Source organism: Drosophila albomicans, chromosome 3, assembly GCF_009650485.2.
Source record: "Drosophila albomicans strain 15112-1751.03 chromosome 3, ASM965048v2, whole genome shotgun sequence".
In the NCBI taxonomy this organism is placed as follows: Eukaryota; Metazoa; Arthropoda; class Insecta; order Diptera; family Drosophilidae; genus Drosophila; species Drosophila albomicans.
The window spans coordinates 37,090,183-37,116,717 of record NC_047629.2 but is presented as its reverse complement, the minus strand read 5'-3'; the positions used below and the strand labels follow the sequence as shown (position 1 = coordinate 37,116,717).

General features: G+C 39.9%; 1 protein-coding gene across 1 annotated transcript; it reads left to right on the top strand.

The window, feature by feature from the left end:
* The first annotated feature begins 230 nt into the window (after nucleotides 1–230).
* On the top strand, nucleotides 231–16,639 carry LOC117570894 (homeobox protein araucan). Its single transcript, XM_034252796.2, is given in 7 exon segments — nucleotides 231–1,016; nucleotides 6,840–7,385; nucleotides 10,776–10,891; nucleotides 14,995–15,317; nucleotides 15,384–16,058; nucleotides 16,094–16,167; nucleotides 16,169–16,639. Coding segments are annotated over 7 exon segments (2,256 nt in total). The 5' UTR covers nucleotides 231–965.
* Nucleotides 16,640–26,535: the final 9,896 nt, after the last annotated feature.

The window sequence follows — 26,535 nt, the reverse complement described above, 5'->3', positions numbered from 1 at the left end:
AGGGCGTTGCCATCACCGTCGCACTTCCAGCCCAACATGCTCATTCTAGTTGGAGCCGTTTGTGTGAGTGTGTTTGCTTGACTGACAGACTATAGTGTTGTCTCGCTCGTCCTCTACACTGTGCACGAGTGCAACGGAATGTGTGCTTGGCGAGTAGGCCAGAGCAGCGGCATTCGTATGAGCTCTCGTGCCGGTTGTGAGTAACCATCCGCAACCAGTTCGTGTTCGAACGTACATAGGTGAACATCTGGAGCGCGTTCTATCGTCATCGACATTCGTCGTCGTCGTTGTCGTCGTTGCCGTCGCTGACTCCGGTGACCGTTTTTTACGTCTACGTTTACGTTTTGCCTTCATACTTGTATTGCGTGTGCATCTCTCCAAAAATCTATGACTACGACTACGTCTACGTCTGCAACTGTATTTGTAGCTTGAGCTAGCTGTCTGTGTGGCGATAAGCGTTGCAATTGTTATGGTTATGTTTATGTCGGTATTGTTGTTGTCGTTCTTGTTGTTGTCGCCGTCGTCGTTGTCGTCGTTGACGTCGTTGTTGTCGTCTGTCGCTGCTGTTGCTGCTGCTGCTACGCTCAATAATCCCAATGTTGATTCTGGTTTCTCGCTCGGTCGGTGATTGTGAACAGCGTCAGCGTCAACGTGAACGTGAACTGAGCTCGTGTTTAGAATTTTGTTTACGCGTGTTTCCCAACGGTCAAATTGTCACATAGTAGCACAACCCCAACTTGCCACCTCAACTCGACTCGACACGATTCGACTCGATATCAATTCGAATTCGAATTCAATTTCAATTTGAATTCAATTCCGATTCGTTATTATTAACTTTTGAGAGGTGTGCTACTCCTCTGAACGGACTGACAGCTCCTACTGCATAGCCATAAATAATTAATTAACAAAACAAAAAGTTTCAATACAACTTCAAAACAAAGTGCGAGCTTGATTAACTTTGCCAAATGGCTGCTTACACACAATTCGGATACGGCGGTTTCCCGTCGGCATCGCAGGTGGGTTTAACTGGCATTTATTAAATATTTTAAGTAAAAGCAATATTATTAGTTTAGATTAGGACTATTTACTGAATGAGTAGCCATTTATTTTAATTTGATTAGATAGAACATATTGTAATTCGATTCTGAGCTATTTTTCTTCTGTTTCTTAATTCAAACAAATAAAATTTGACAATATTAGTTAAGATACTTTTAACTATATAATTTTATCAATTGAATTGCTAATTGGGAAATAATAAAATTGTAGAATAATTTACTTTTATCACGGGATATTGTATATTGATATTTATCTTCAAATTCAAATACAATTTACGACTTAATTAATAATGAAAAATAATAACTAAATTTGCAAAACTACTTTAGTTAAATGTTAGTATTTTAATTCAAATACATTTTTAATATAAATATAAAATAACCTGCAAAATAAATTATTCATATTTAACTGTATTCATGTATTTGACATATTGACAAACTAGAAAAATGTTACAAAAACTGCTTATGACAGTCTGAGACATAGACATAATAAGCTTCTATTTTGCATACAAGAAACTTCATTACGAATTGGCGTGACGCTTTTAACATAAAACAAATATGTACAAAATTTGTAGACTACTATAATAGTTGCTTTATATTTTGTCAATAAACCATCTACTTTATTATGTCAACATGGACTGCTTGTCCAATTAGATATTTGTCTCCAAAGTGTCCTGTGATACTGGCGCTATATTGATTGCACTGCTTGCATCGCATAGAGCATACGCACAAGCAGTGCAGTTTCTCATTCTTTTTCACTCTGCAACCTGCTGACACAATAAAATCATCAAGTTTGATTTAACCTTTAACAGCAATCGATGTTGTTGTTATTATTGCTGTTGTTGTTGCTGTTCATGCGTTTTATGAAAACCATTGCTGATTTCAGCGATGGGCGCCATTATGAAATGTTCGCTAATTGGAATCAAAAGAGATAACAAGAAATGTGTAGACCTAAGCGTTGGTTGAAGAGAGGAGGAGGGAATAAAGGCGAGAATTGAAGGAGTCGCGTTGCGAAAAATCAATAAAAATGCAATTGCAACGATCGTAAATCATAAAATTATAACCGTAAAGTGACAGCTCAGAGCAAGCGCTGGGAATGCGATGCAGACTGGGACTCCAAGTTGGACTTGGAGTTGGAAGTCGCGACGGTGACTGCGACTGAGACTGCGCCATGCGCTCACGAGTACGTGAGCAGGCTGATCAATGAACCAAAAGCAGGCGGTGGCGACGGCAAAAGGCAAGAAGGAGGAGGAGCAGACAGTGGTCAGATGCTGCCACACCGATAGTGAAATCAGTGGCGGCTACCGGCGGAGGTCCAAGCCATTGAGTTGACGACAGGCTGGGGCCAGAGATCTGGGTCTTTTGGGTACTGCGATGTGATCTACTTTACATTGCTGCACAGCATTCCCGTTTGGCGACTCGTGCCCCCTTTAGGCTCATGTGGCGCTTGCAGCTTGCGCTATCAAGCTGGTTATCTGGCCAAGGCGGAAGTGGAGGAGTAGAAGACGGTAGAAGTCAGGTGGAGGCAGAAGGGAAAGCTGCAGCAGAAAAAGTCCGCAGGAAAACGCAGAAGCAGGAGGAAGGCGGGCGGGAGGAGGCAGCTCCCAGTGTACGTGGCTACCTTTTGGCCGCAGAGATGCAGAGTCGAGATTAGATCGATGCGCGTTCTGCGATTCAAAAGAAATTGGTAGTGCACACACAAGGCAAGGCCGCAGCGATCTTATCAGCTTCTCTGTCTGGTAGTCTGCTTGTCTCTTGGTTTTGTTGGGTTGTCCACACACACACATTCACAATCGCAGTTGCAGTCGTCTTCGCAGTTACCCAAGATCAAGCTTCACATGAACCTTTGCTGGCGCTTCCTTAGCTTAGCTTCTTCCTTTTGCACTCTCTCGAACTTATGAATAATGCATGTCGGTTGACCGGCGGAATCTGCTGCCATTCGCATAGAACTCCCTATATGGTGTCGCCTATCAGATCACTTGTCATAATTCTCATATTCTTGGTGAGATGCGACGACGACGACGTCGACGATGTGGCTCCATGGGAACACGCCAAGTGGATTGGCTGAGCTCCTTTGCAGCTTTTTTCTTTGATACTCCAACTACTTCTCTTCCTCTCTCGCTCTCTCTCTCTTTTTATAGAAATACTCTTACATTTATTTATTTTTCACTAATTAAAAACAAAACACAAAAAAAAACATAACAACAACAAAATTAAAGCGGGGACAAAAAATTGCATCAATCATTTGTTGGAAATTTGATAAATGGTTTGTCGTGTCGAGCATCGGCCTCGAATTTCGAATTTCTTATTCGGTATCTGAGTCATCTGCCAAGTCATCAAAAGTTCTATTAAATTGAGAATGGTATTTTACTTTAATCAAACAGAAAATTGAGAGTTGAGTGAGCGATCCAAAATAAACTGTTTGATTTACTTTTATTCAGATTGTGTTATTACGAGAATAATCTAATTATAAATGGAAGATATATAGAGCTTAAAATTTGAGCTTTAACTATTAAGGTGACCATCCTGTAATACATTTTTCTCAGTCTCATTAAGAATGTATTTAATATATAACAAATTTTCAAAAGAACCCTAGAATCCAAATATTGTATAGTGAGAAAGTAACTTTAAGATTTATCTGCTACTACTTATCCAAAGTGTCATCAAAAATTATTAAAATAGTTGCTATCGAACTCTAAAGTGTAAAATTCTTTGTATGATTATATGATTATGAACTCGCTTGTCTAAAATGCCTGTTGAAAGAATGATCGCAGATGTATAAAATATACAGACCATAAATATGAAGATGGATCTCTATAAGAGATGCCTTCCGTTTCACTTAAATAACACTTAAAATCGCCAAGTGCATTCTTCAAGATATAAAAGTTAAAAAGAGTAAAGAGTTGGATATCGTAAGGTCTTTAAATCGATCTTCAAAAGCGGCAGACATCCGCCGTCTTAAAAAGATCGATCTCTCTTCTTACAAATCTACATCAACTGCTGTTTGCCTAGCCTCACCTCGTCTCGCCACATGCCTAGTGAATGAGTGAGTGGCGAGTGAGTGTGTTAGTGAGTGTATTCAGTTGAGCAACTACAATGTTTGTGCAGAAAATTAAGCAACATGCGGTCAGACATCTTTTTGGGGTGCAGCAGCATCAATCGACAGATTATGTTAATGATTCGAGATAATTATGAGTTTGAGTTTGAGGAAACTTTAAACTCTTCAACGCAGACTTGGAGGCTGGCAGCACTCAATGGGGGCCTTCAACGGGAGCTGTAAACGCGAAACGCAGAATGGAAAAATTGTTGCACGAGGCGTGCAGAAATGACCTTTGGGGCTAGTCGACAGCAGCAAACGTCTCAGCGACGACGGCATTCGATCAATTTGTAGCTGTCCATCAGCAAAGTATTCAACTTAATTATAGGTTTATCGATATTTTCGCGAAAAGGCAGCACTCTGAAATTAAAGCCAGCGTCCAGACTGACAGACAGACGTACCGACAGACGATACGAGGCGGACTCGTTTCGCAGATTGTCCCGCGGCAATTTTCAGAAGCATTCGATTGCATGTTCTTGGCTCGACGACGAATCCGAAGATGCTCCCGCTGCTGTTGCCGCTGAAGCTGGTGGTTCAAGTTGCTGCAAGCGTTTGCCTGCCACACCCTCATTTGATTTCAGGCATCTTTGAGGCCCGAAATGCAACTGTGGAGAGGGCAGCTGGGTCGAAGTCTGAAACTGGGGCTTGGTCTTGCCGCACTTTGCATATTAATTGACGTGGTCGCGGCTGAAAGGCTGCGGCTGTGGCGCATGCTATTGGCAACAAACAGGCTAAAAGATGGAGGACATCAACTGCGTTTCACTTTGTAGTTAAAGTTCCCCAACTGTCCCTCTTTGCACTTCCCACCTTAAATCGATTTACTTGGCGGGTAATTGATGTAGCCGACTTCGTCGTGGACGACGACGACGATGATGATGGCCAGCAAACTGAGTTTTGGAGTAGCTGCTGATGTTACAGCAAATTCGTCAAGCGACGAGCCATCGATGTTTGCCAATATGGCGGAGAACGATTAATCGGTGGAAGGATTATGGGGACAAGCGGCTTCTGTACTCCATTTGCCGCTGCGGGCGCTGATTGTGTGTTAACACCATATTCGCTTACATGTTATCGTGCCATCGTGTAATGGGCACTCTGTCCTCTGCATATACCCTGTAAACAAGCAGAAAATTGGGGGTAATAAACTGCCGCAACGGTTCAGCAATTACATTTGCAGCAATCTCTGTTGTTAGCTGAGCTAGAGCTATGCAATTTGGTGTGTAGCTGTCCAACTACATTAGATATTCAAAATAGTTTTTATTAACTGAATACCCTGCACTCTTTGCTATAAATTGTCAATTGTGTAATTGCATTAGTATTTATTATTATATTTATCTTATTGAATTTGTATTACTGATTGTAAAATCAATTCACTTGGGATACATTTCAATTTCTAACCTTTATCAAATGTTGTTCAACTACGAGGTATCTATTTGTCTACTACTGCTTAAGCTACCTCTCATTCTTTGGCTAAGAGGCGGAGTAATAGCCACATTTCCGACAGGGATGTGCTTACATTGCTCTACATGGCGACGATCATCAGGTTCATATTAATATTTATGAACTTGCTTCATTGGATCAGGTTCATTCACATAGCGCCAGTTGCCTTAAGCCAGTTGGCCAGTTGACCAGTTGCCATAAGCTGCATTTATTACGCCGTTCGGAGAACAGTCTCTGCAAAATGCGAACTGCTTCAGATGCCTGCTGAAATAACTGAGCAAATTTCAGGAAAATTATTAGAAAATCCAAATGGAGTTGTCAATGGCTTACTTGCAAGAATTGCTTAACTTGAAATATCAGGAAGTAAATCGTAAAGACATAAATTATTAAAGAATGCAGAAAAGTCATAAATAAATAAAACTTCTGCGATTTTGCTTCATAGTGAATCAGGAAGTAATTTATGAAGACATAAATTATGGAAAAATGTGGAAAACAGAATAGATAAAGAATAAGACGTATATGAAAAGAATCTGGAATGAAAGACTTTATTAAAAATGGAAATAGACTATTTCTTTTTCAATATCATTAAAAGAAAATAATCAAATTAATCATAGAAATATTATTAACAAATTATTGATAGAAATATGCTTACCATATATGATAAAACATTCAATTAACATAAAGAACTACCAAAATTCCTATTAGATGATTTATTAAACATTATTTCCTTAACTTGTTTAGTTTACAAAACTACAGAACTACTTTGCTACGATTTGTATCTAAAAGATACTCATGCTATCACACTTCCAACAAGTATTTCAACAAGTTTTAAGTAGCTTTTGGGGGCAGAGCTAATCGTGGATTGTCTTTTGAAATGATATATCGTTTGTTAAGTTAGTTGTAAGTGCTATCAACTTTATGGTATCTCTGAAAAGTTGAAGTGCCTTGAAGAGCGATCGAGCTTATCACGATGAAATTTCCATTTGTTTGGAAATTCAATTTAAATCGAATCGACTTGAATCGACTTGTATTGAATTGAATTGTTGATAAACATTAATTAATTATGTAAAGCATGGCGAAGAGCGGCCATAAGCGGGGAGTGTTTAATTAGTTTATCAGTTTCTTTTTCAGTTCTCGAGGGTGACAAATTCTCCACATTAAATCGACTCGTCGATGGCTTCTGAATGATGCAAAGATAAAGCTCGAAGTTTAACTGAAATCTTTTTTGTTTTTTCTGGTTTGGTTTTTTGCAGCTGCTGCCGCCGAATGCGTCGCAGACACCTGAGGAAGTGAATGCATCTTCATTGGTGATGACAAACGTGCCCGCCTTGAGCCCTACGGGTGGTGCCGACTGCCAGACGAGCCAACAGCAGCCTGGGGGAGGAGGGAGCGCGGGATCAGCGGGTGCTGCCGCAGCGCCTGGAGATGCCTCCACAGGCGCCTTGAGTCCCGACGCCCTTTCGCAGAACTCGAATGCTGGACCAGGCTCTGTGGTGGCTGGAGGAGATGCGCTGCCCGGTGGTGGAGGCGGTGGACCTGGCTCCCTGGACAGCAACGCTGTGGGCACGACGCCTACAACGGGCAGCTCCTGCTGCGAGAACGGACGTCCCATCATGACCGATCCGGTGTCGGGGCAAACGGTCTGCTCCTGTCAATACGATACGGCGCGTCTTGCGCTCTCCAGCTACTCGAGGCTGCCGGCGGCCAGCGTTGGGGTCTATGGCTCGCCATATCCATCGACGGATCAGAATCCATACCAGAGCATTGGCGTGGACAGCTCTGCCTTCTATTCGCCGCTGGTAAGTGAAAGCCAAGACGGCTAAATGGATTATCGCCAACATATGACTTTAATTGTGTAGTCAGCGAGAGAGAGAGAGAAGAGTGTGGAGAGTACGTAGTGGAGAGGAGCGGAGAGTGGAGAGTGGAGAATGGGCAGCCAAGGCTTGTCAATGTATTGGGGTAAATCGAATTATCATTATGGCTGACTGAAGCTCAGTCAAACCTCATTTAGTCGACAGTTTCCACTCCCTCAGCACTTCTCCACTCTTCGCACACTCTCTCCCTCTCGCCCTCAACTCTACACACAGCCATTGTGATATTCGATACTTTGCACAACGAAAGGCAAAATCATTGGCAACAAAACATATTGCCCCATGGCCTCAATTACACTCGCAGATGAAGCTTCGCTTCCCATTCTCATTCGCCTTGTCTTTTTGTCTCTGCGTCTTTGTATTTGTGCAGAGGCTAATCGAGCTTATGCTCATGTGTATGTGTGCATACATATACATATGTGTGCCCTTTGTATTTTCTAAGTGACCACAGAAATGTACACGTTCAACATGCACACAGTTTTCAATGACACACTAGCTGTCCATGCTCAAGCTCAAGCTCAAGCTCAAACTCAACACAACTCAACTTCAACTCAGCGAAGCGGCTACAGAGAGGAGCTGACTGGGAGGGTCGGAAGGGACGGGGGGAGGCTGTGCACAATACATGCTCAGAGAAGGTAGCACAAACATCGAAAACAACGAAAAGCAGCAACCAAATATTTACCCTTTGCAAAGCGAACTACAAGCATCCAATTAATAGGCCAATCAGTTAGTCGATGTCCCCAAATAGTGTACAGAGTGTACTAAGTGTGCGTTTACTTATGCTGCGCACTGTACATGCAATATTGCCTAAACAAAACTCGACTTCATTTGCATAACTTACACTACAGCAGTTATATTTATAAGTCTAAAAGCAGAGTAATGCAAAATATATCTAACGATAATAAATATTTTATAACAATTCTGTTATTTGGGAAGATAAAAAACAATTGAGCTATTTTGACAAATCTTTAAAATGCATTTTTATTATTTTTGAAATAATAATAAAATTTTAATTATTCAGAAATAAATTTGTTTCCAAAATTTATTTGCAAAGTCTACAAACTAAATTGATAAATTTTTTATTTAATTAAGAATGAACTTTAAGATAATATGTTTATTAATCATGCTAAAATTAATGGCAAAAACTTTCCCACTCTTACTCTCAACTTTCGTGAGGTAATTTAAATGAATCCCAACTGTCTAGACAGCTGTATGGTATGCATGATATACCTGAGAACCCAAGAGTAATTGCTATACTTTTACTTTCGTGTGGTTAAATCGCGTCATAATATATATGGAGGTCTGTAGTCATTAGTAAACTCAATCTCGAAATGATTTAAATGATTTATCTGTCATGATTCACACATTATAAACAAGGTTAAATATACATAATAATAAAGAAAGAGAAATATCAGCACAGAAACAAAATGTGCATATCGTATAGAGCTGTCTTTTAGTGTCAGAATGTGATTTTTATGAAAATCAAATGAGATTAATCTTATGAATAATCGTAATGGTTAGATCGTATAGCAGTAATTTATTTAATGGCCCAAGCAAATCGCTTTGATAGTCAGCATTCCGACACAAAAAAAAAGAAACAGATATTATTTTTATGATCTAATTGATTAATTATTATAGGAGTTGCCAAGTAGATTTGCAGTTGAGATTGTAAACACTTGCGCTGACAGTTACAATATGATATAGAGCTCGAATCGGAAATAAAGTATACGTAATGAAGACTCTTGCTATTGTGATTATTTTATGAGTTGAGAGCATCGGAATTTTTGTACGAAAAGAAATGAAAATAAAATGCCGAAAAAATGGGGAGCGAGAGCACTTGAGTTGAGAAAGGCGACAGCAGCCACCAATGTGTCATGTTTAATTGTTATTTACAAGAACAGGAAATTCAAAGTGAGTAAGTCTCCCCCGTCTCCCCCCTAGTACTCTCTCTTTTGCTCTGCCTGCACCTGACCGCTGTTCTCGCTCTTATCCGACGCTTCTTTTAATTAAGAAAATATCGTGCTGCAACCCCTCTCGTTGTTCCCTTTCGCACATTCAGCTTGATAAGATGCCGTTTGCTGTTAATTTTTTGTTTTTCTTTTTTTTTGGGACTTGTACAGTGGGTGCGACCCAATTCTCTACTGAGAAGGAGAGTGAGAGTTTTGTTTTTGGTTGGGTGTTAAAGTTCGTTGCTGACGAGATACTCTGACATTTTGCTCACTCGCTTTTTGATTGTCGTGTGTGCACCTGGTCCAATCTCGTAAATCAGAGTTCATGTTCGGGTAGCTTGCCTTTTGTTTTGTGATTTGAAATGCGAGCAGAGAGACGCGAGAGACGAGCTTGTAGATACCACAATGCGATAGCATATCCGATGATACCTGTTTCCTTTTTTTATTCCACCTCTTGCCGATCGCCAAATGGCATTTTGATAAATATATTTGTCACTCGTAAGCGGCGGTGGCGGCGAAAAAAATAAGCGTAAGGCAAAAGTTAAAAAATTAATAAACAATGCCATACATGATGTTAAGCAATTAAAAATGTTAATGCCGTTTCATAAATCAAAGCCTCACACAAAAGCCAAAGTCTCCAGCAAATGTGGCCAACCAGATTGGGCGCTAGGTTCTCCCCTCTCGCCCCCCTTCTGCGCACTGAACGAGATCCCATGGCGCGGCGATCTCGTCTGGCCAATAGATGTCGCTCATAAATCCGCCTGTCGTATTCGTCTCGGGGGGCATAAATCGCAGCGAACCCGCAAAACCAACTAAGGTCAGCAGTGAAGAGTAGACGGCGGCCATCTGTCCATTCGAGCGATCGTTCGTTTGTTCGATATTCAAATAAAATTAAGAGTGTCGACCCACCATCACAATATCTATAGAGCGCAAAACAATAATCGAGCGATTCCTCCCAGTTTATTAAATTTTTTTTTGTTCGGTGTGTTTCATTTGAAATGTTGTTAGTCTAAATTATGTTTTTGGATACACATCATAGTTCGGTGCGGTGCGGTTCGGATCGGCAGCGTAAAATATGGTCTGCGTCAGCATTTGCTTGTTTCATGGCGAAATATGTTGCCAAATTATAAATTCCATGTTAACAAAATCGTCAACTGTGGGAAAAATCATTTTGTTTAGTTTAGGCGCCTATCGCCTGCGACTCTAAAGGCCAAAAACTTGAAGCCGAATTTTATATTTTTGGATTTATCATTTTTTTTTTTTTTTTTTTTTTGTAATTTACGACTCGTGTAGTCATAGATTTATACCGCATCTGAAGATGCCACACGAATGCCTAATTAATTTGTATACATTTTTTTTATCTTTACAGAGCAATCCGTATGGCTTGAAGGATTCGGCGGCTGGCACTGAGATGGGCGCTTGGACTTCGGCGGGATTGCAGCCCACAACTGGCTACTATTCATACGATCCGATGTCCGCATATGGGTTAGTAATAATTTGAATTTAATTATTTTGCTATTAATTGCTCGCTTAACTGATTGACAAATAATTGCGATTGGTGCAAAGATTTGGCGGCAAGTCAAAAGCAATTGTGCGCCCATAATTAATTGTAAAATATTTGCGAGTACTTAAAATTGATTTGAATTTAATTGCCGTCGCTTGAGGCCCACTGTGGCTGCGACTGCAACTGCAGCAGCGGCAGCGACTGCGGTTGCTAAGGACAGTGTGAAAGAGACAACAATAATGCGAATGGGAATGAGAGTGTGTGAAGAGTGGAAGAGTTTAGAGACTGGGAGAGAGACAGGCGATAATAATATTTGAATTGTGAAAATTGCTAGAGCGCGCGAAATTATTTATTTATGATTGCGGCGAAAATAATCGCAGTTAATTGCACGCCACAGTGCGCTCTCTGCCCAAATGCATATAAAAAGCATACAAACACACACACCCAACTATATGCATGTATTATGCTTGCGTACACACACAATCCACATATAGTCCACACACGCAGCAGCAGCAGCAGAATTGACACGGATACAGCGTAGCGGACAGTCGTCGGACATGCAACTGCAACTGCAATTGCCGTCGCGACGGCTGCGGCTTCCCCGTTGGACGTTGGATGCATGTTGTTGTATTTTGTTTCGTTGTTGTTGTTGGTTGGGGACGGTTGAGTTTGCGTGCAGAAAGCCCATGAAATCGAGCTCGCTGCGGTACAGCAAAAGCAACAGCAACAGCGACAGCAACAACGACTGCAAACTGCAACTGGGAGTGCAACTGCAGCAGCTGGGAGTGGGAATGGGACAGTGCAACAGAGTGCTACTAGCGCGTACTAGAGTGAATGAAGTAGGGCGAAGGAAGGTGTGAGTAAATGAACGCCATGTTGGCCGCCATATTGAGCGAGAGAGCGACGAGCGACACACGTTGACAGACATTTAAAAGAAGAACGGTTTTGCGCTTTTGTTTTTCTGCATTGTTACGGCTGAACGAGAGTGGGAGAGGGAGAATGCAAGAGCGTGAGTGAGTGGGCAAAGAGAGTGATTATGTGTGTGAGTGGGTGGGAGAGTGTGTTGGGTTGAGTTGGGTTGCGTTGCGTTGCGTGTGTTGGGGTGAGGTGGACAATTGACAATTGTGTCTGTCTGTCTGTCTGTCTGTCATTCTCTCTGTCTGGCATGTTGATGCCTGTCTGCCTGTCTGATGTCTGCTGTTTGCATCAACTGGAGCCAATGTCATTTGGCGTGCTTGGCATTATTTGTTTAAAATGTGTTCGACGCTGTAAATTGCTAGTCACAGATAATAACAACAGCAATACACTGTGTAATTATAATTGTTGGCTAAAACTAAGTTGCATGTTCGCTCATATGCCATATTAATGCAAACATGCATGTCCTACACACACATACATGTGTGGTAGTATTAGTGTTAGTGTGCATACTTGATGCTACAACTTAAAATCGGTTTTAGCTCAGTTTCCGTTGCAATAGTTATTGTTTTTGTGTGAACAAGAATTCGATTTGTTAACAAGATTATGTTCCACACACAACTAACCCACTCACACATACATTTGCATACCTACAAAAATAGAAATGTTGTACTCGTCAAATTGTAAAACATTAGAGAACAAAAGCGCACTAAACACACACAATCGTTAGGTTAGGTCGCATCGCAGCCGCCAAACTAAACAGCGGACAGACGGACTGACGGACGGACGGGCGGATTGGCATACCAACCACATTGCCACTGGTTCCGGTCAGCTTAACAGCCCCCAACACATATACGATAATCATATGGCGGCCACGACGTCTGATTGCCGCTTCCAGCCTTCAGTTATTGTTTTTTTTTTTTTTTTCTTTTTTGCTTATCGTTGACGTGCACCAAATTACTAGAATCATAACATTTGTTTTTACCTTCATGAGATGCTTAAGCAAATTGCCAACTGTAAACTGTAAACTGCAAAATGCAGTCAACAAAACACGAAACAGCAGCTGAGCAACTCAATGAAAGAAAACTTTCGAGCTTTCAGCTTTGGCCAAATCTTAATTACACTTGCAGACAAACTTATATTTAGATACAAGTTTACGACTACTTAAGCGTGTTCTACCCATTTGTACATGGCCAACAAAATGTACAAAAAACATTGGTGTAAAGTAACAAGAAATTGCAAACTACCTACACAAAATTGTTTTTCTTATAAATAGCAATTTATTCTATGGCACAACAAAATTTCAATTACTTCGAGCTAAAGAGAAGTCAAACGCCGCTAAATATTATTTTCATAAGAGATTTAGAGGGTTAAATATATTTTAAAAGTTATAGGTGAGAGGACATAATAAACAGGCGAGAGTACATAATATAGAAAAAATAAGCAAAACAAAATTGAAGATGTATAGCAGATTTTCTGAATGCTTTAAATAATTTGTAAATAAAATTGAAACGATAATTCAAATTCAAATGCATCCGTTTATTACATTTCTTCTGCGAATGTTAATGCTTTAAATTTTAGGTAAGGAGAAAAATATCGGTAATTATTGAGAAAGCATTTTGTCCAGGAAAAATTCCGAATTTTGTTCACTTTATTGAGTTTAACACTTTGCAGTTAACTTGTTAGAATTAAATTGAGGGTGTTATTTGAGAACTTGATTCAATGAGTGACGAATGGATAGTGTTGTCTCCTTCTACTCAAAGAAACTTTTATCAAATCGATAGCTCTATAAGAGAAAATAGAAAGCAGCGAACATAGAATGGGATAGACTTGAATGCGCAACGTCCTTGTGCCAGACAATAATGGTAAAAACTCAAACATCAACTTCAACGCTGCATAAAAATCAGCATCAGAGAGGGTTGAGAATGGGAAGCTGGCATAAAAAATAGGGCAGGACAACGGGAACAGCAGCAGGAACGAGTCCACAACTCCGGAGGCAGAGGCAAAAACAGAATTTCGTTCTTTATCTTGTTGTAAAATTCACCGCACAAACTGTTGATTCTGCGGCACCATAAAAATCCCATGAAAAATTAAAAAAAGAGACTACAGTTGGAAAAAAGTATGCAAAGGATGCTTGGGCAACAGCAACAAAAAAATGAAAGAAAAAATAAAAGCCGGCAACAACAAAGATGGCAACTAGGAAAGCAGGAAAGTGAAATGTGCGACGAGCTGCCGCTGCTGCTGTGGCTGTTGCACAGATGAGTTGCAGCAGGATCTACGCATGGGTTGGGGGCTTAATTTAGCTAGTAGCAACTTTAGAGCAGGACAGTCAAGGAAAGGTGGGGGAGTGGAAGTGGTTTGCATGGGATAAAAATGCAAACGCAATAACGCCTGCTATGACTAGAACTTCTGCTTTCTCCTACTCCTCTTCCACACCCAAAAAGTGACCATGCGCTTATGGCGTTGTCGTCCTCGTTATTGTTGCTGTTGCTCTCGTTTCTGCTGTAGTTGTTATTGTTGTTGTTGCGCTGTTTCACAACTATGTTTTACAATATTTTGACGTTGTACTACACTGGGCGTGGGTGTGCCATCTGTGGGCGGTAGGTGGCGCCAATCGCCTGCTGCCTGATGCTCGCAATATGAAAGCATCAATTTAAACTGGTTCGCATTTTTAATGAATTCGCATGTTGAACTCGCCGCTGCCGAATTAGCACAAGCGTCTGTCCGTCTGTCTGTCTGTCCGCATGTTTAAAGTGCTATATCTTGAAGAGTTTACGAGATAGAGTAACAAAATGTTTTCACACTGTTTCTTTAAGGGCAACATACAATAAATTGTTCGAAATTAAAAAGTTCAAACTAAAATATAAATTTGTGAAGAAGTCATTTAAAGAATTTTCAATTCTTAGCTTTGAAACTATCTATTTTTATGGTAATTTTTAATAACTCTAATATAATCTAGGTACAATTATAATTGGTTTTCTTGAAAAACACAAAGATTGTAATAATAAATAAATATTATATATTACAAATTATATCTTTCCATTTTTGTCTGGTTTTCTTATAGTACTAAAATTAAATAAATAAATTATAGATTACATCTTTCAATTTGTATTTTAATTAGAATTATGAAATACATTATTTATTTTCTTTTTTGTTCATCCCCTTGCAGCTATGGTGCCAGCTATGACTTGGCTGCTCGTCGCAAAAATGCAACGCGTGAATCGACAGCAACTCTCAAAGCGTGGCTCAATGAGCACAAGAAGAATCCCTATCCCACCAAAGGTGAGAAAATCATGCTGGCCATCATCACAAAGATGACATTGACCCAGGTCTCAACTTGGTTCGCAAATGCGCGACGGCGCTTGAAGAAGGAGAACAAAATGACGTGGGAGCCAAAGAATCGCACAGATGACGATGATGATGCCTTGGTGTCGGACGATGAGAAAGAGAAGGATGATCTGGAGTCGAGCAAGGATGGCAGTTTGGCTAAAGGTAGAGCTAACTATTGCTTTTATTATTGGGGGTATGCTTAAGGTATATTGGTTTCTTTTGAAGCAGATGTGGTCAAGGATGAGGAGGAGCTCATCGATGAGGACCAAAAGAACGTGGGCCAAGCGAATATATTGCGTGCTGGCTTCGGTTATCCATCGGCAGGTTATCACGGTGGTGCGGGCAGCGGTCATCCGGCGGCTTACCATCCCTACCATCATCATCATCATCCGCATCCCGCATATTATCAGCCGCAACAGGCTGTGATGCCAGCTGCCTTCCATGGCGGGGAAATGGGTGGGAAGCATGGTAATGGCAGTGGAAGTGGCAGCGCCAGCGGAAGTGGAAGTGGGAGCAACAATGAGCATAGCGATCCAAAAAACCAGCTAGGCCGGGACTGTGGTGTGCCGATTCCAGCTACGAAGCCCAAAATCTGGAGCTTGGCCGACACAGTTGCCTGCAAGACGCCACCGCCAGCCTGCATGGGCCAAGGGCAATTGATGCCATCGCATCAGCAGCAGCAGCAACAGTTGCTGATGCAACAGCAGCAGCAGCGGGCACATCTGCAGCCACAGTCCCAACAGGAGAACCACAGCATGCACCATCAGCAGCAGCAGCAGCAGCAACCACAACAGGACCAACAGCAGCAACCGTTGTTCAATGGAGCTCCTTACGTGAGGGCGCATACCACAGCTTACGGGGGTTTTCTAGGGGCTACGACACAGCAGCTCCATACTACGAGCAGTCCGAGCAGTGGCAGCTACAACAACAACAGTCAGCAGCAGCAGCAGCATCCAATCAACAACATCAGCAACAACAACACCAGCAGCAGCAGCAACAGCAGCAACAGTTCCAACGGCACGCATACGCCTACCATGCCTATTACGGCAGCAAACCCGGCAAATCCCCTGGGGGGCTTGGGCTTGGGCCTGGGTTTGGTGCAGCGTCAGCAGCAGCAGCTACAGCAGCAGCAGCAGCTGTCTCAATCAACAGCGAGTCAACAGCGGGCGATGGCGATGGGGTTTCCCGAAGCCCAACCCGATACTCCACCCCAAACTCCGCCGAATATGAAGGTCTTGAACGGAGCTTTGAGTCTGCTGCCTACCGCTTCTCAAATCCCTATGACCGCTACCTGTCGCAGCAGTAATCAATATCAAACACCCGGCTGCAATTATCCAATGAATTTCTCCACTCGCCTCAGTGAATACGATTATCCGTCGCATATGAATCGCGATGATTACAGCAGCTCCAGCAGCAGCAGCTCTTCATCACCGCATCTGCAACAGCGCAATGAGCATCACTTTAAGCCACTCTTCAAGAGGTAAGTGGGACATAACAAATCTTACATTTACACAGCTAATAAATCCCATCGATTTATCGCTACTCTGCAGCCTGACGCCAGTGTAAAACCATGCAGAACTCTATCTATGAAAATGTACTAGCTATATTTCTGTACATAATTCACTTAAGGTAAGCACTCTATATTTTATAGAATGAAATAACGAAAACTTATTTTTACATTTCTATAATCTTTTACATTTTTATATTTTTCGAATTCTTCCACTCTTTAGATTTACCATATTTTTGGGCTCGTGCAACAACGTAATGAATTGTGTAATATCTAATTCTTAGTGCATACCACATTGGTATTGCATGTACCATAAAATATAATATAATATTATTATATGTAATAACAAAATAATCTTAATTATTTGCATAACTTTACTTAATGAATAAACTAAAAGAAATACACCGTGCATTGTCTTAATACCTTTAGACACTAGAAGTACTTATAAATCCATTAAGATAAACAACTTCTTTTGTAAACAGGCACACATCTAAACACTAGATTTTAAGATTATAAACTGTGATAAAAATTTTACATTGTTTAACAGAATTCAAATAAAACACACACACACATATGTACACATTGTCTCTATAAATGCATAATCTAACAACTAATTTAAATTCGTTCAATATAAATAAACCTTTGTAATCCTAAAACAAAACACAAACTGCTTGTTTTTACTTTTTCTGGCTTCGATTTGCAGGTGGGAACAATTTACGATTGCTTCGTTTGTGGGTAGTTTTTTTTTGCTGTTAGTTACTTATTTGGATAGCGGAAAATGTTTATCACAAAATAAGAATACGATTTAACTACTGTTTGTGGCGTCTAAGAGATTTATTACATTGTGATATGAAAAATATCAAGTATACGGTCACGCAATTATAAAGTACTTGAAGTAAATAGATCGAACTGAGAATAAGATCGATTGATGGATAATGAAAAGTTGAAGGGTTTCATTTGAATTGAAAATTGTTTTTGCCAAGCATGTTATATTTTTCAGTCACTATAATAAAATAACCAGGAAACCAGTCAGTAGTCAAAGCTTGCAAAATATTACATATTTTTAATATTTTTATATATTTTGAATTAGAAAATTATTTATAGATAACCAAACTTTTAAATTTCCAGAAGAAAAGAGTTATAGTCGGGAATCTGTCAACGCTCATATTTGAAAATAATTTTACCCATCACATCAGCTACTTTAATGTCTATTTCATAGACGCTTTTTATAGCAACAAGGCACTAAAATGGTAATAGCATTAACAGTGTTATTTAATTGGTGAACAACCAAAAACGCTTTTCACGTTAATTTTCCATTTAAATTCTCAAAATTGGAAATGCACGTTTTGTGCTTTAAAGCGCTGTGTGGTGCACAGCCAATAGTTTGTTTTCGCTCTTCTCATTCTCTGGCTTTTTGTTTTTTATTTAAATCAGCGCTAATTACCTCTCCAACAATACCTGCTACGCTTTTTTTCGCTGCACACAAATGGAAATTAACATAAATTACATATTATAATTCATGGCAAGCATGTACTTGTACTCTGGATTGTCATCTGTGGCAAACTGAAAACAGCAAACAGGGGCATGTACATGGAAAAACAACGAGAGCAAAATGCCACGAAAATATTTTATTATTATAATTATTTACTTTTTTTTTGCAATTTGAAAAAAAACTTAATTACTATTTAAGTTATTGGTCACCACATGATAGCAAACACTTTTTGGGGAGGTGTATTTTGTGGTTGGATATTAAATGCAAAAGGGTTTGTTTATTTGTAATTAATATTATGAGTTATGAGTAAAGCGATAATTTTGTATTTAAGACAATGATCGAGAGCATAACTGTCATAGTGTTAAAGCTACATATATAGAAAACAAATTTATAAATGTGTTGATAAATATTTAAAATTATAGTTAAGTTATGTAGCTTATATATTTACTTTGTTGAAAAGCGAAAATTGTTGTTCAAATTAAATTAGTTAAATTTAATAGAAAACTTAATAGAAATAGGTATTTGGCTTTATATAAAGCCACTTATTTTTTAATAAAAGCAAGAAACAAAACAAGAATTTTTATAAAATTTAATATTGGAAGTAAACAAAAGATTGTTGTCAGAATTTATTTCATTTATTTCCAAACACACTTACTAAGATTTAAAAAATTATCATTTCAAGTTTGAGACAAAAGTTGAAGCAATGATTCAAAATATTAGTATTGTTCCTTATTATTTCTCAGTTTATAAAATAAATGACTATTTATAAACATATTTCACGTTTTCTAAAAGTGTTTGGAAAAATACATTTTAATGCTTAAGAGAAAATACTGATTTAATTGTATTTTATCGTTTTCACACGTTAGCGGAAATTTGTAGAAGCTGTTAAATTAGGAGCACAAATATTTATAGAATTTGTAGAGGAAAAACCTTTAAGCTCGAGTGGAAATGGAGTCAGAGACGGCGTCGAATACTGCGACCTGGTTTGGGCCCACATCAACAGACAAATTACGCGACAGAGAAAACGTTTCTGTCAAAGTCACAGCTACAGCGGTGAGGCAAAGCAAAGCGAAGTGTCTGCCACAATCACAGTCTCTCTCTGTGTGTGTGTGTGAGGGGAGTGGGGAGCGGTGGCTTGTTGTTTAGCGGGGGGAAAACAATTTGTAACGACTATCGGCGTTTGATAAATTAACATTCAGCAGTTCCTCGATTATGCAACAAATTGTCAATTCAATTGAAATTGACAGCGCGATGAAGCTGAAGCTGAGCTGAGACTCTAGTCGAATTAGTCGCCGATGACGATGACGATGCCAATATATCGATGACGATGACGACAACGACAACGATGACGCTGCTTGTAAGTGCAAGTGATTAATTTAGTTTCTTTTTTTAGTTTGACACACTTTACATAAATGGAAGTGAGCTAAACTTGCTCAGCTTTTGAAGTAACAAATTTCTTAAATGTTTTTTCGTGGCTTTAATCCTCGTCTCGTACAATACTCAGAGCAGCGGGGGATTTAGTTAGTTCCGTTCCCATGGCAGTTCCCATAGGCACACATAATGCAGTGCGGTGCTATTTGGCTTTACGAGTTGTTTAACAATGCTAAACGACTTGCAGTGGGCATAAAATTTCCCATTACAAATGCGGCCAATCAGTAAGCCGGGTAAATTAATCGCATCACATGCCATCGTCATCGTCAACTTGAAGTAAACAGCAGGCCAGGCCGAGTGGCCAACACACCGAAGTGGCCAAGTGGCCAAGTGTAGAGAGATCCTTCACTGGGTTTGTGTAGCGATCTCATTTATGGGCCATAAACCATAGAAGCTGACTTTGCAGCGCCGCACAGTTGTTGCTGCTGCTGTTGTTGTGGTTGCCCCTGCCACAATGAGTTGTTGCAACAACCGAGTCGACAACCGGAGAGAGACTCAAGAGGCATTGTTTGGTGATCGTTCGGCTGGGTTGGCTGCTTGGTTGCTCGGTCACCAGCAGCGAGGATATACGACAGTTAACTTATCTTGCATCCACTTAACGTCTCGCGGCAATAAATCAATCCAATGGTCGAAAATCTCGTTGGCAGCCAGAAGGCGAATTAATCACTTTGAAAATTGTTACCCATTTGGAAACTTGTCGCATTAACTTCCCAGCTGCATACAACTCGTTCTCTAAATACGCTATTCCTCTCTGTCTCTCTTTCTCTGTTGCACCTCCTCTATTTACTTCTACTTTACCCGGTTTTGGGGGGGGGGGAACCAGTTCGCGATCTCTGAGCGATCGTGTGTGGGCAATCCTTCAACATCATGTGAAAATGCATATAATTTATGATTGTCATGATTGGACTTTATGACATTATTCTAAATCTGGGAGGGGGGACACTCCAGCCTCTTTCTCTCTGTCTCTCATTGATGACCCTGCTGTCTTTTTCCCCTTTTTTCTCTGTCTACCTCTTAAAATCAAATACTTTTAACATTTGTCTAATTCATTGCACTAATTTGACATTTTTTCAACAATTTTGTTTTATTTCTTATACCTAATCTCAGATCCAATATTTATACAGAGCTCTTAAAAAAGTTGCCCAGAAATGTAATATCAAGTTAAATTTCATTAATGGATTAATGTGGTTTACACAAATAACCTGAAGGATGAATTGGGTATTAATTATTGTAGCAAAAGGTATTTAGCAATCTTTAAAATCTGTTAATGTATTCTTTCTGAAACGACTTTGATAATAAACTAATAAAGGTAAGCAACAATACAGTTTTCAGACAAATGAATATGCAATTTCTTAAAATGTCTTTAAGTGTCCTTTCAATATTCTTCAAAACATGTTTTTTCCATAAATTCAAACTAGAAAATTCATAATTTGCATATGTGCCATTCAAGTGAACCTCTCAAATTCCAAAGAAGCTTTTAGTTGTGTGCTATGTTTTCAGCTTGTGTCCAGGCTGGCTCAAAAATATATATCTTGCTGCATGTGGTGAAGATATTTTATCTGCAAATTGCTTAAATACTTGTGCCTATTAAAACAATTAGTCACTGCAGCAGAGGAGCAATGGAGAAGGAGTGCGTAGAGGAGAGCACAAAAGTTTTATTAAATTTTCACAAATTTTCATATTCATCGAGACTATTCACACTCAATTATAACATACCAAAGAACACAAATTTGCTCGAAAATAATTAAAGGGAAATTCCATTTGCCAAAGATGCGTTTTTGGGGTAAGTCTTGTTTGTTTTGCATGCTCCAACTCTTGCACCCGACAGCAAAGGGATGGATGACTAGGAGTAGATGTGGATGTGTGTATGCCACAAGCAATGGTGGCCTAAGTTTCAAGATGCTACAAGAATGCAAAGTGTCATTTAAGTGAAACAAGACGAGAACAAATACACAACGTTAGAGCCACCTCAAGTGAGTGAAAGACAGAGAGAGAAATATATAGAGTAAAGGGGTTTTTGAGCAACCAAGACTAAGGCCTACCCCAACCCCTAATTGTGTGCGTGTGTGTGTGTGTTCGTGTGCCCCATGTCGTTGCAACGGCATCGTCATCGGCTGTGGCAGGCATCCTTAGCCACGCAGCTTGAGCAGCCTCTATAAATTATTGCTGCTGCTTGTCATGTACGGAAATCCTTGTGTCAGTGTAGCCAAAATGTGCCTGCCTCCGACTCTGTCTTCGACTCCGTCTGCTTCGTTTTGTGCTGCTGCTGTCTCTGCGTTTGCCAGGCAAGGAGGCGATACGTTTTCAACAAGATTAGAATTTCGTTGCAACGCACAAAGCCTCAGAAACAATTCGAGCAGACACATCTCGCAACTATAACAATTAATATCCTCAAACTCAAACTCAGACTCCAAACTAAAGACTCCGTCTCCGTCTGCGTCTCAGCGTCAGTCAGGGCATGACTGCATTGCAATGCCACTTGTCTTTTGGCTTGAGCCTGCGCACATCGGGGCGTATACGTGATGGCTGTATGTTAATTCCCTCATTCCAACAATTTGGCACAGAGAAACAACTGTGTTTGAGTTATTAGCTGACTACGCACAGAGCTGCGATTCCGACTCCGACAACGAATACGTCTTCGAGTATATCAGCACTTACTCCACTTTAAACCAACTTCATTAATAATTTTACTGCACTTCCTGTGCTCAAGTTTTGTTTATTGAGGATATGTTTCCACTGTGGGATACGTTTTATCAAATGTTTTTGATGTTCATTATAGCAACTTGAAATGCTAGCATAAGAAAGTATGTTTTTAGAAGAGTTTACCGCAGATTAATTAAGTTAAAAATCGTAACTTAGGACACATTATAGAAGCAGTAAACAAATAATATTAAACTTGTACAAATTAAAATATATGGTTAGGTGGAAAAAATACTTCAATATTTTCAATAAATCCTGTAAAATATCGTTGAATCAATAGAACAAAAACAGATACCTTATAGACCTTAAAAATTATCCTCACATTTGCAAGAATTTTCTATCGTCATTTTGCAAAAATGTTAATTGTGCTTTGTCGTAAAATTGCCACCTTGGGACGTCATTTCCTGCAATCCCGTCGTATACAAAGATGGTTAGCTAGTTATGTGACAAAATGAATATGCATTTTTATAGTCATAGCTGGGAAGTTACAGAGGAGCTAAGCGTAGAGTTTTTTTTTCTCTCGAGGTGTCTCGCAGCGTATTAAGCGATCCATTAATTACCGCTGACCATGGGCATGGAGTGATTTTGTTGTTGTTGGCCGTATTTGATTTCGGACGCCTCGGCTCGAATTCTTCTCTAATGGACGTACATTGTTATCCATAAATCATGACCACACGTGCATCGCTTTTTACCTCGCTTTACCTTAGACAAAATTTGAAGAAATACGGAATTAAACGTAAAGACGCAACAACGACAACGACGAATGAAGCCAACCGATGCGATGCGACGCGACGCAATGCGAGGAACTAAAAATACACATTTACAACGTTGTGTCAAACGCCTACAAAATGTGGGACCGATGGCCACCTCTGCCACCACCGCCGCCCCCACCGCTAACACCACAGCAACGCCACCATCGAAGACTTTGCGGAACTGAGAAGAGCCCAAAACACATAAGCGACTTGTGCGCCTTTTTGACATCCCCACGAATGAATGAGTGAGTGAGTGAATGAATACATGTGTACTCAGTAACAAATGTGAGTTCAGACAACACTCACTTGATAAGATGAGTGAAAATAATTATGGCCATTAGCCAGCAACCGAAATGCAGGCAGCGTAAATGATGCCAGCGATCATTGCTGTCCAATGATCATTCACAGGCAATTTTGATTGGTTTCACTACTGTGAAAGCTGTCTATAATTAGATAGTAAGGTGTAGGCAGTAGCAGAAAGAACTAATCATAAACGCAGTAAAACTAAGATGGAAAGTTGTCTTTAAAAATATATCCTCATTTACTGAATTTTTGTGTTTTGAATGAAATTGAGAATGGATAATAGTAAAGTGAATTCTTGCAGAATTTTTCAACGAAATGTATTAAACATAAATGTAAATGTTTGCAATATAATATATAGTATGCAAGGAATAATGTTAACTACAATATTAAATTATAGTATAATATTAATCAAGGGAGATATTCAACTGAATATTCCAAATAGTTGTTGTACTTTCTAAGAGTTCTTGTCCAATTTTATCAATAAATTATTATAACAGAATGATATCTGGGATTGATAGAATAATATCATTACTGGATAGCAATTATAATCGCAAAACTTGTATATTTGTGTATTGTACAAAGTATCCACATGTGTATTTTATACGACTTATTTATAGTATATCGCCCCTGAGTTAAATCCTAAGACGTCATTTGTAGACAACTGTTGACACATTGATAATATAAAAGAAATTATTCTCTTCCATATCAAAAACTTATTGAATGATATGATTATGATTATTAATTTTCTATATTGTTAAGTGTTGTCCTGAGAAGTTGAATCGAACTGTTGACATTTTAATAACTTCCCACTAATTTGCGTGGCTAGTTGGCATATCAGATTTACCACGATGCTCGTATCTATGAAAGTTTTGTCGGCTGCTTAAAGATTTTCATTCTCAAAGAATGTAAATGTTTTTGATTTCTATTGATATCCGTTGTGTTATGTAAATGTCCGTGGAGTTGATAAATATTAATGAATGAGATATCCAAGCTCATGTTGATGTTTGTCGCCACAAAGTCTACGAGAACTAGCGAGACTTTAGCATAGAGGTTTGTTTCCACACACCAACAACCAGGTAATTGCGAGGAAAAAGATTGTTTTTCCATCAAAGTTTTTCATTGGAAATGACCCTTTTTGTTGGGCCATCATTTTTACGAGCGTGAGTGGCTGAGTGAAGATCTAAGAGCTGAGCGTTGAGAGTTAAGAGTTAAGAGCGAAGCGTTGAGAGTTGAGAGCGCAGGTATCTCAGATGCCCTATCAAATTTCGTTATCCACTTGGCGGTCTAATTAACATGACAAAGAAATGTCACTTTGAGAAATTTATGGGGCAACAGGCACTTTGGTGCTTTGCTGTTGCCTCGATCACTACGATCGCTACGAGATGCTGCAAAGTTGCAGATGGCTAAGATAATATTTACGATGCCGTTTGATTGGTCTTCCAATCGATGCTCGATGCCGCACATATTTCAGAGAGCGATGCTAGGACAATTTCATTGTCGTTAAAACAACTAATTTTATTATTCCGCTGACATTTACCATCCACACACAAACACACACAGGTTTGTCTTGGGGTCAATTCCCGATCCCAGGCGAGATCTCAGAACCCAGCCAGACTTGTAGACGTTGTTGCATCGGGGACCCGCTTGCTTGGCTAGTTGGTTGGCTTATCTTGTTGCAAGCCCGTTATGTTTGTCCATTCTTCTCGTTCTTTTTTTCAATATAAATTTTAAATTGTGTTACCGATTTTTAATTCAGCTGTAGATTATGCGTTTTGTTAGACGATTTCTCTTATCTTAATGCGCCTATGCTTGTGCTTAGTTTGTAACCAAACCAAAAACAGAAATGGAAAAAAAAAACCTGTGGAGACACTCTGTCTGGCGGAGCAGTGCCCAAAAGTCCAAGCTGGACAAGCGGACAAAAGTCGTAGCAGATGTATTGTGCATTGTGCGATGCATTGTTTAATGGAATTTTCTTGTAATTCGTGCTGAAATTGGATTTTAAAGTGCGGGTCCAACATATAATTTGTTTGTTAATAGTTTCGAAATGCGAGCACACGCGGCTGCACATGCTTCCCCCTTTGGTTCTCTTCCTTTGTTCCCTACTCCCTTTTGCTACTCCCACACACACGTATCCTATCATGTCTGGTTGCGACTGTTTACATGGCCGAACTGCCTGCATATCTGCCCATAAAATGGCCTGTTGTTGCTTAAATCGGGCGTAAGCGAATCAATTTTCATTTTAATTTATTGACACAAACACAAGCGACCAGCGAGCAGCAACCAGCAACCAGCGACCAGCGCCCAATGTCCAGGCTTCTCCTGTTGTCCGGCAATTCTCCTCTCTCTGTTTGACCGGGGACCTCGGTGTACATTGCACCAATTATACAATAACTCGACTACAATACAATTTGCATTGTGCGGCAAATTGGAACTGTCCCAGCCGGCCAAGAAAGGCCGCGTTCAACCGATTTTCATTTAATAAATGCGCATACGCCCGGTGGGCAGGCAGCCAGTTTGACTTTGCTCTGGACATTAACTGCAGTAACGGCACATCATGCACCCACCTAGCAGCGACACCAACGATACTTCTGGTCCCAGTTGCAGTCGCAGTCACAGTCCCAGTTTCCAATTGCAGTTGCAGTTGCAGTTGGCCGAACGAGTGCGACTGCAATAATTATTTATTGAATTTATGGACGTTCGTTTCGGTTTATATCGCGGACTTAAGCGTTGTCCAACACCAGATACCGTAATGGATCCGGTGTTCGGAATGATGTTGCCAATTGCTCGTCCCATTTCGAACATTTCGCAATTCGCCATTTAACTGCCATTTCAATTTACCAAATGAGGACTTATCCATTCATCCGCCGGCGAAGGTAGAGCGAGTGTGTCAACCATCATTATTTATTCGCATTCAACACTTTTTACTCTCTTGCTAATTTGCAATTAATGCTGCTGCAGTTCAATATTAGATGCAGACAAATTCAGCCAGTTACCATAGAAGTTGTTTCAAAGCAGTTCTATTCTTTATGTTAAAGAAAAAAAAATAAATAAAGTGTCTACTTACTGTACAAGACAAGACTTTTTACTGCCTTTTGTTAAGATAGGTAATTTGAAAGGATGCAGTTGACTTCAGCTAAATAAAAAATAAATAAATAAATGTAAGGGCAGTGCAGACTCTGCTAATTTGAATGGAAA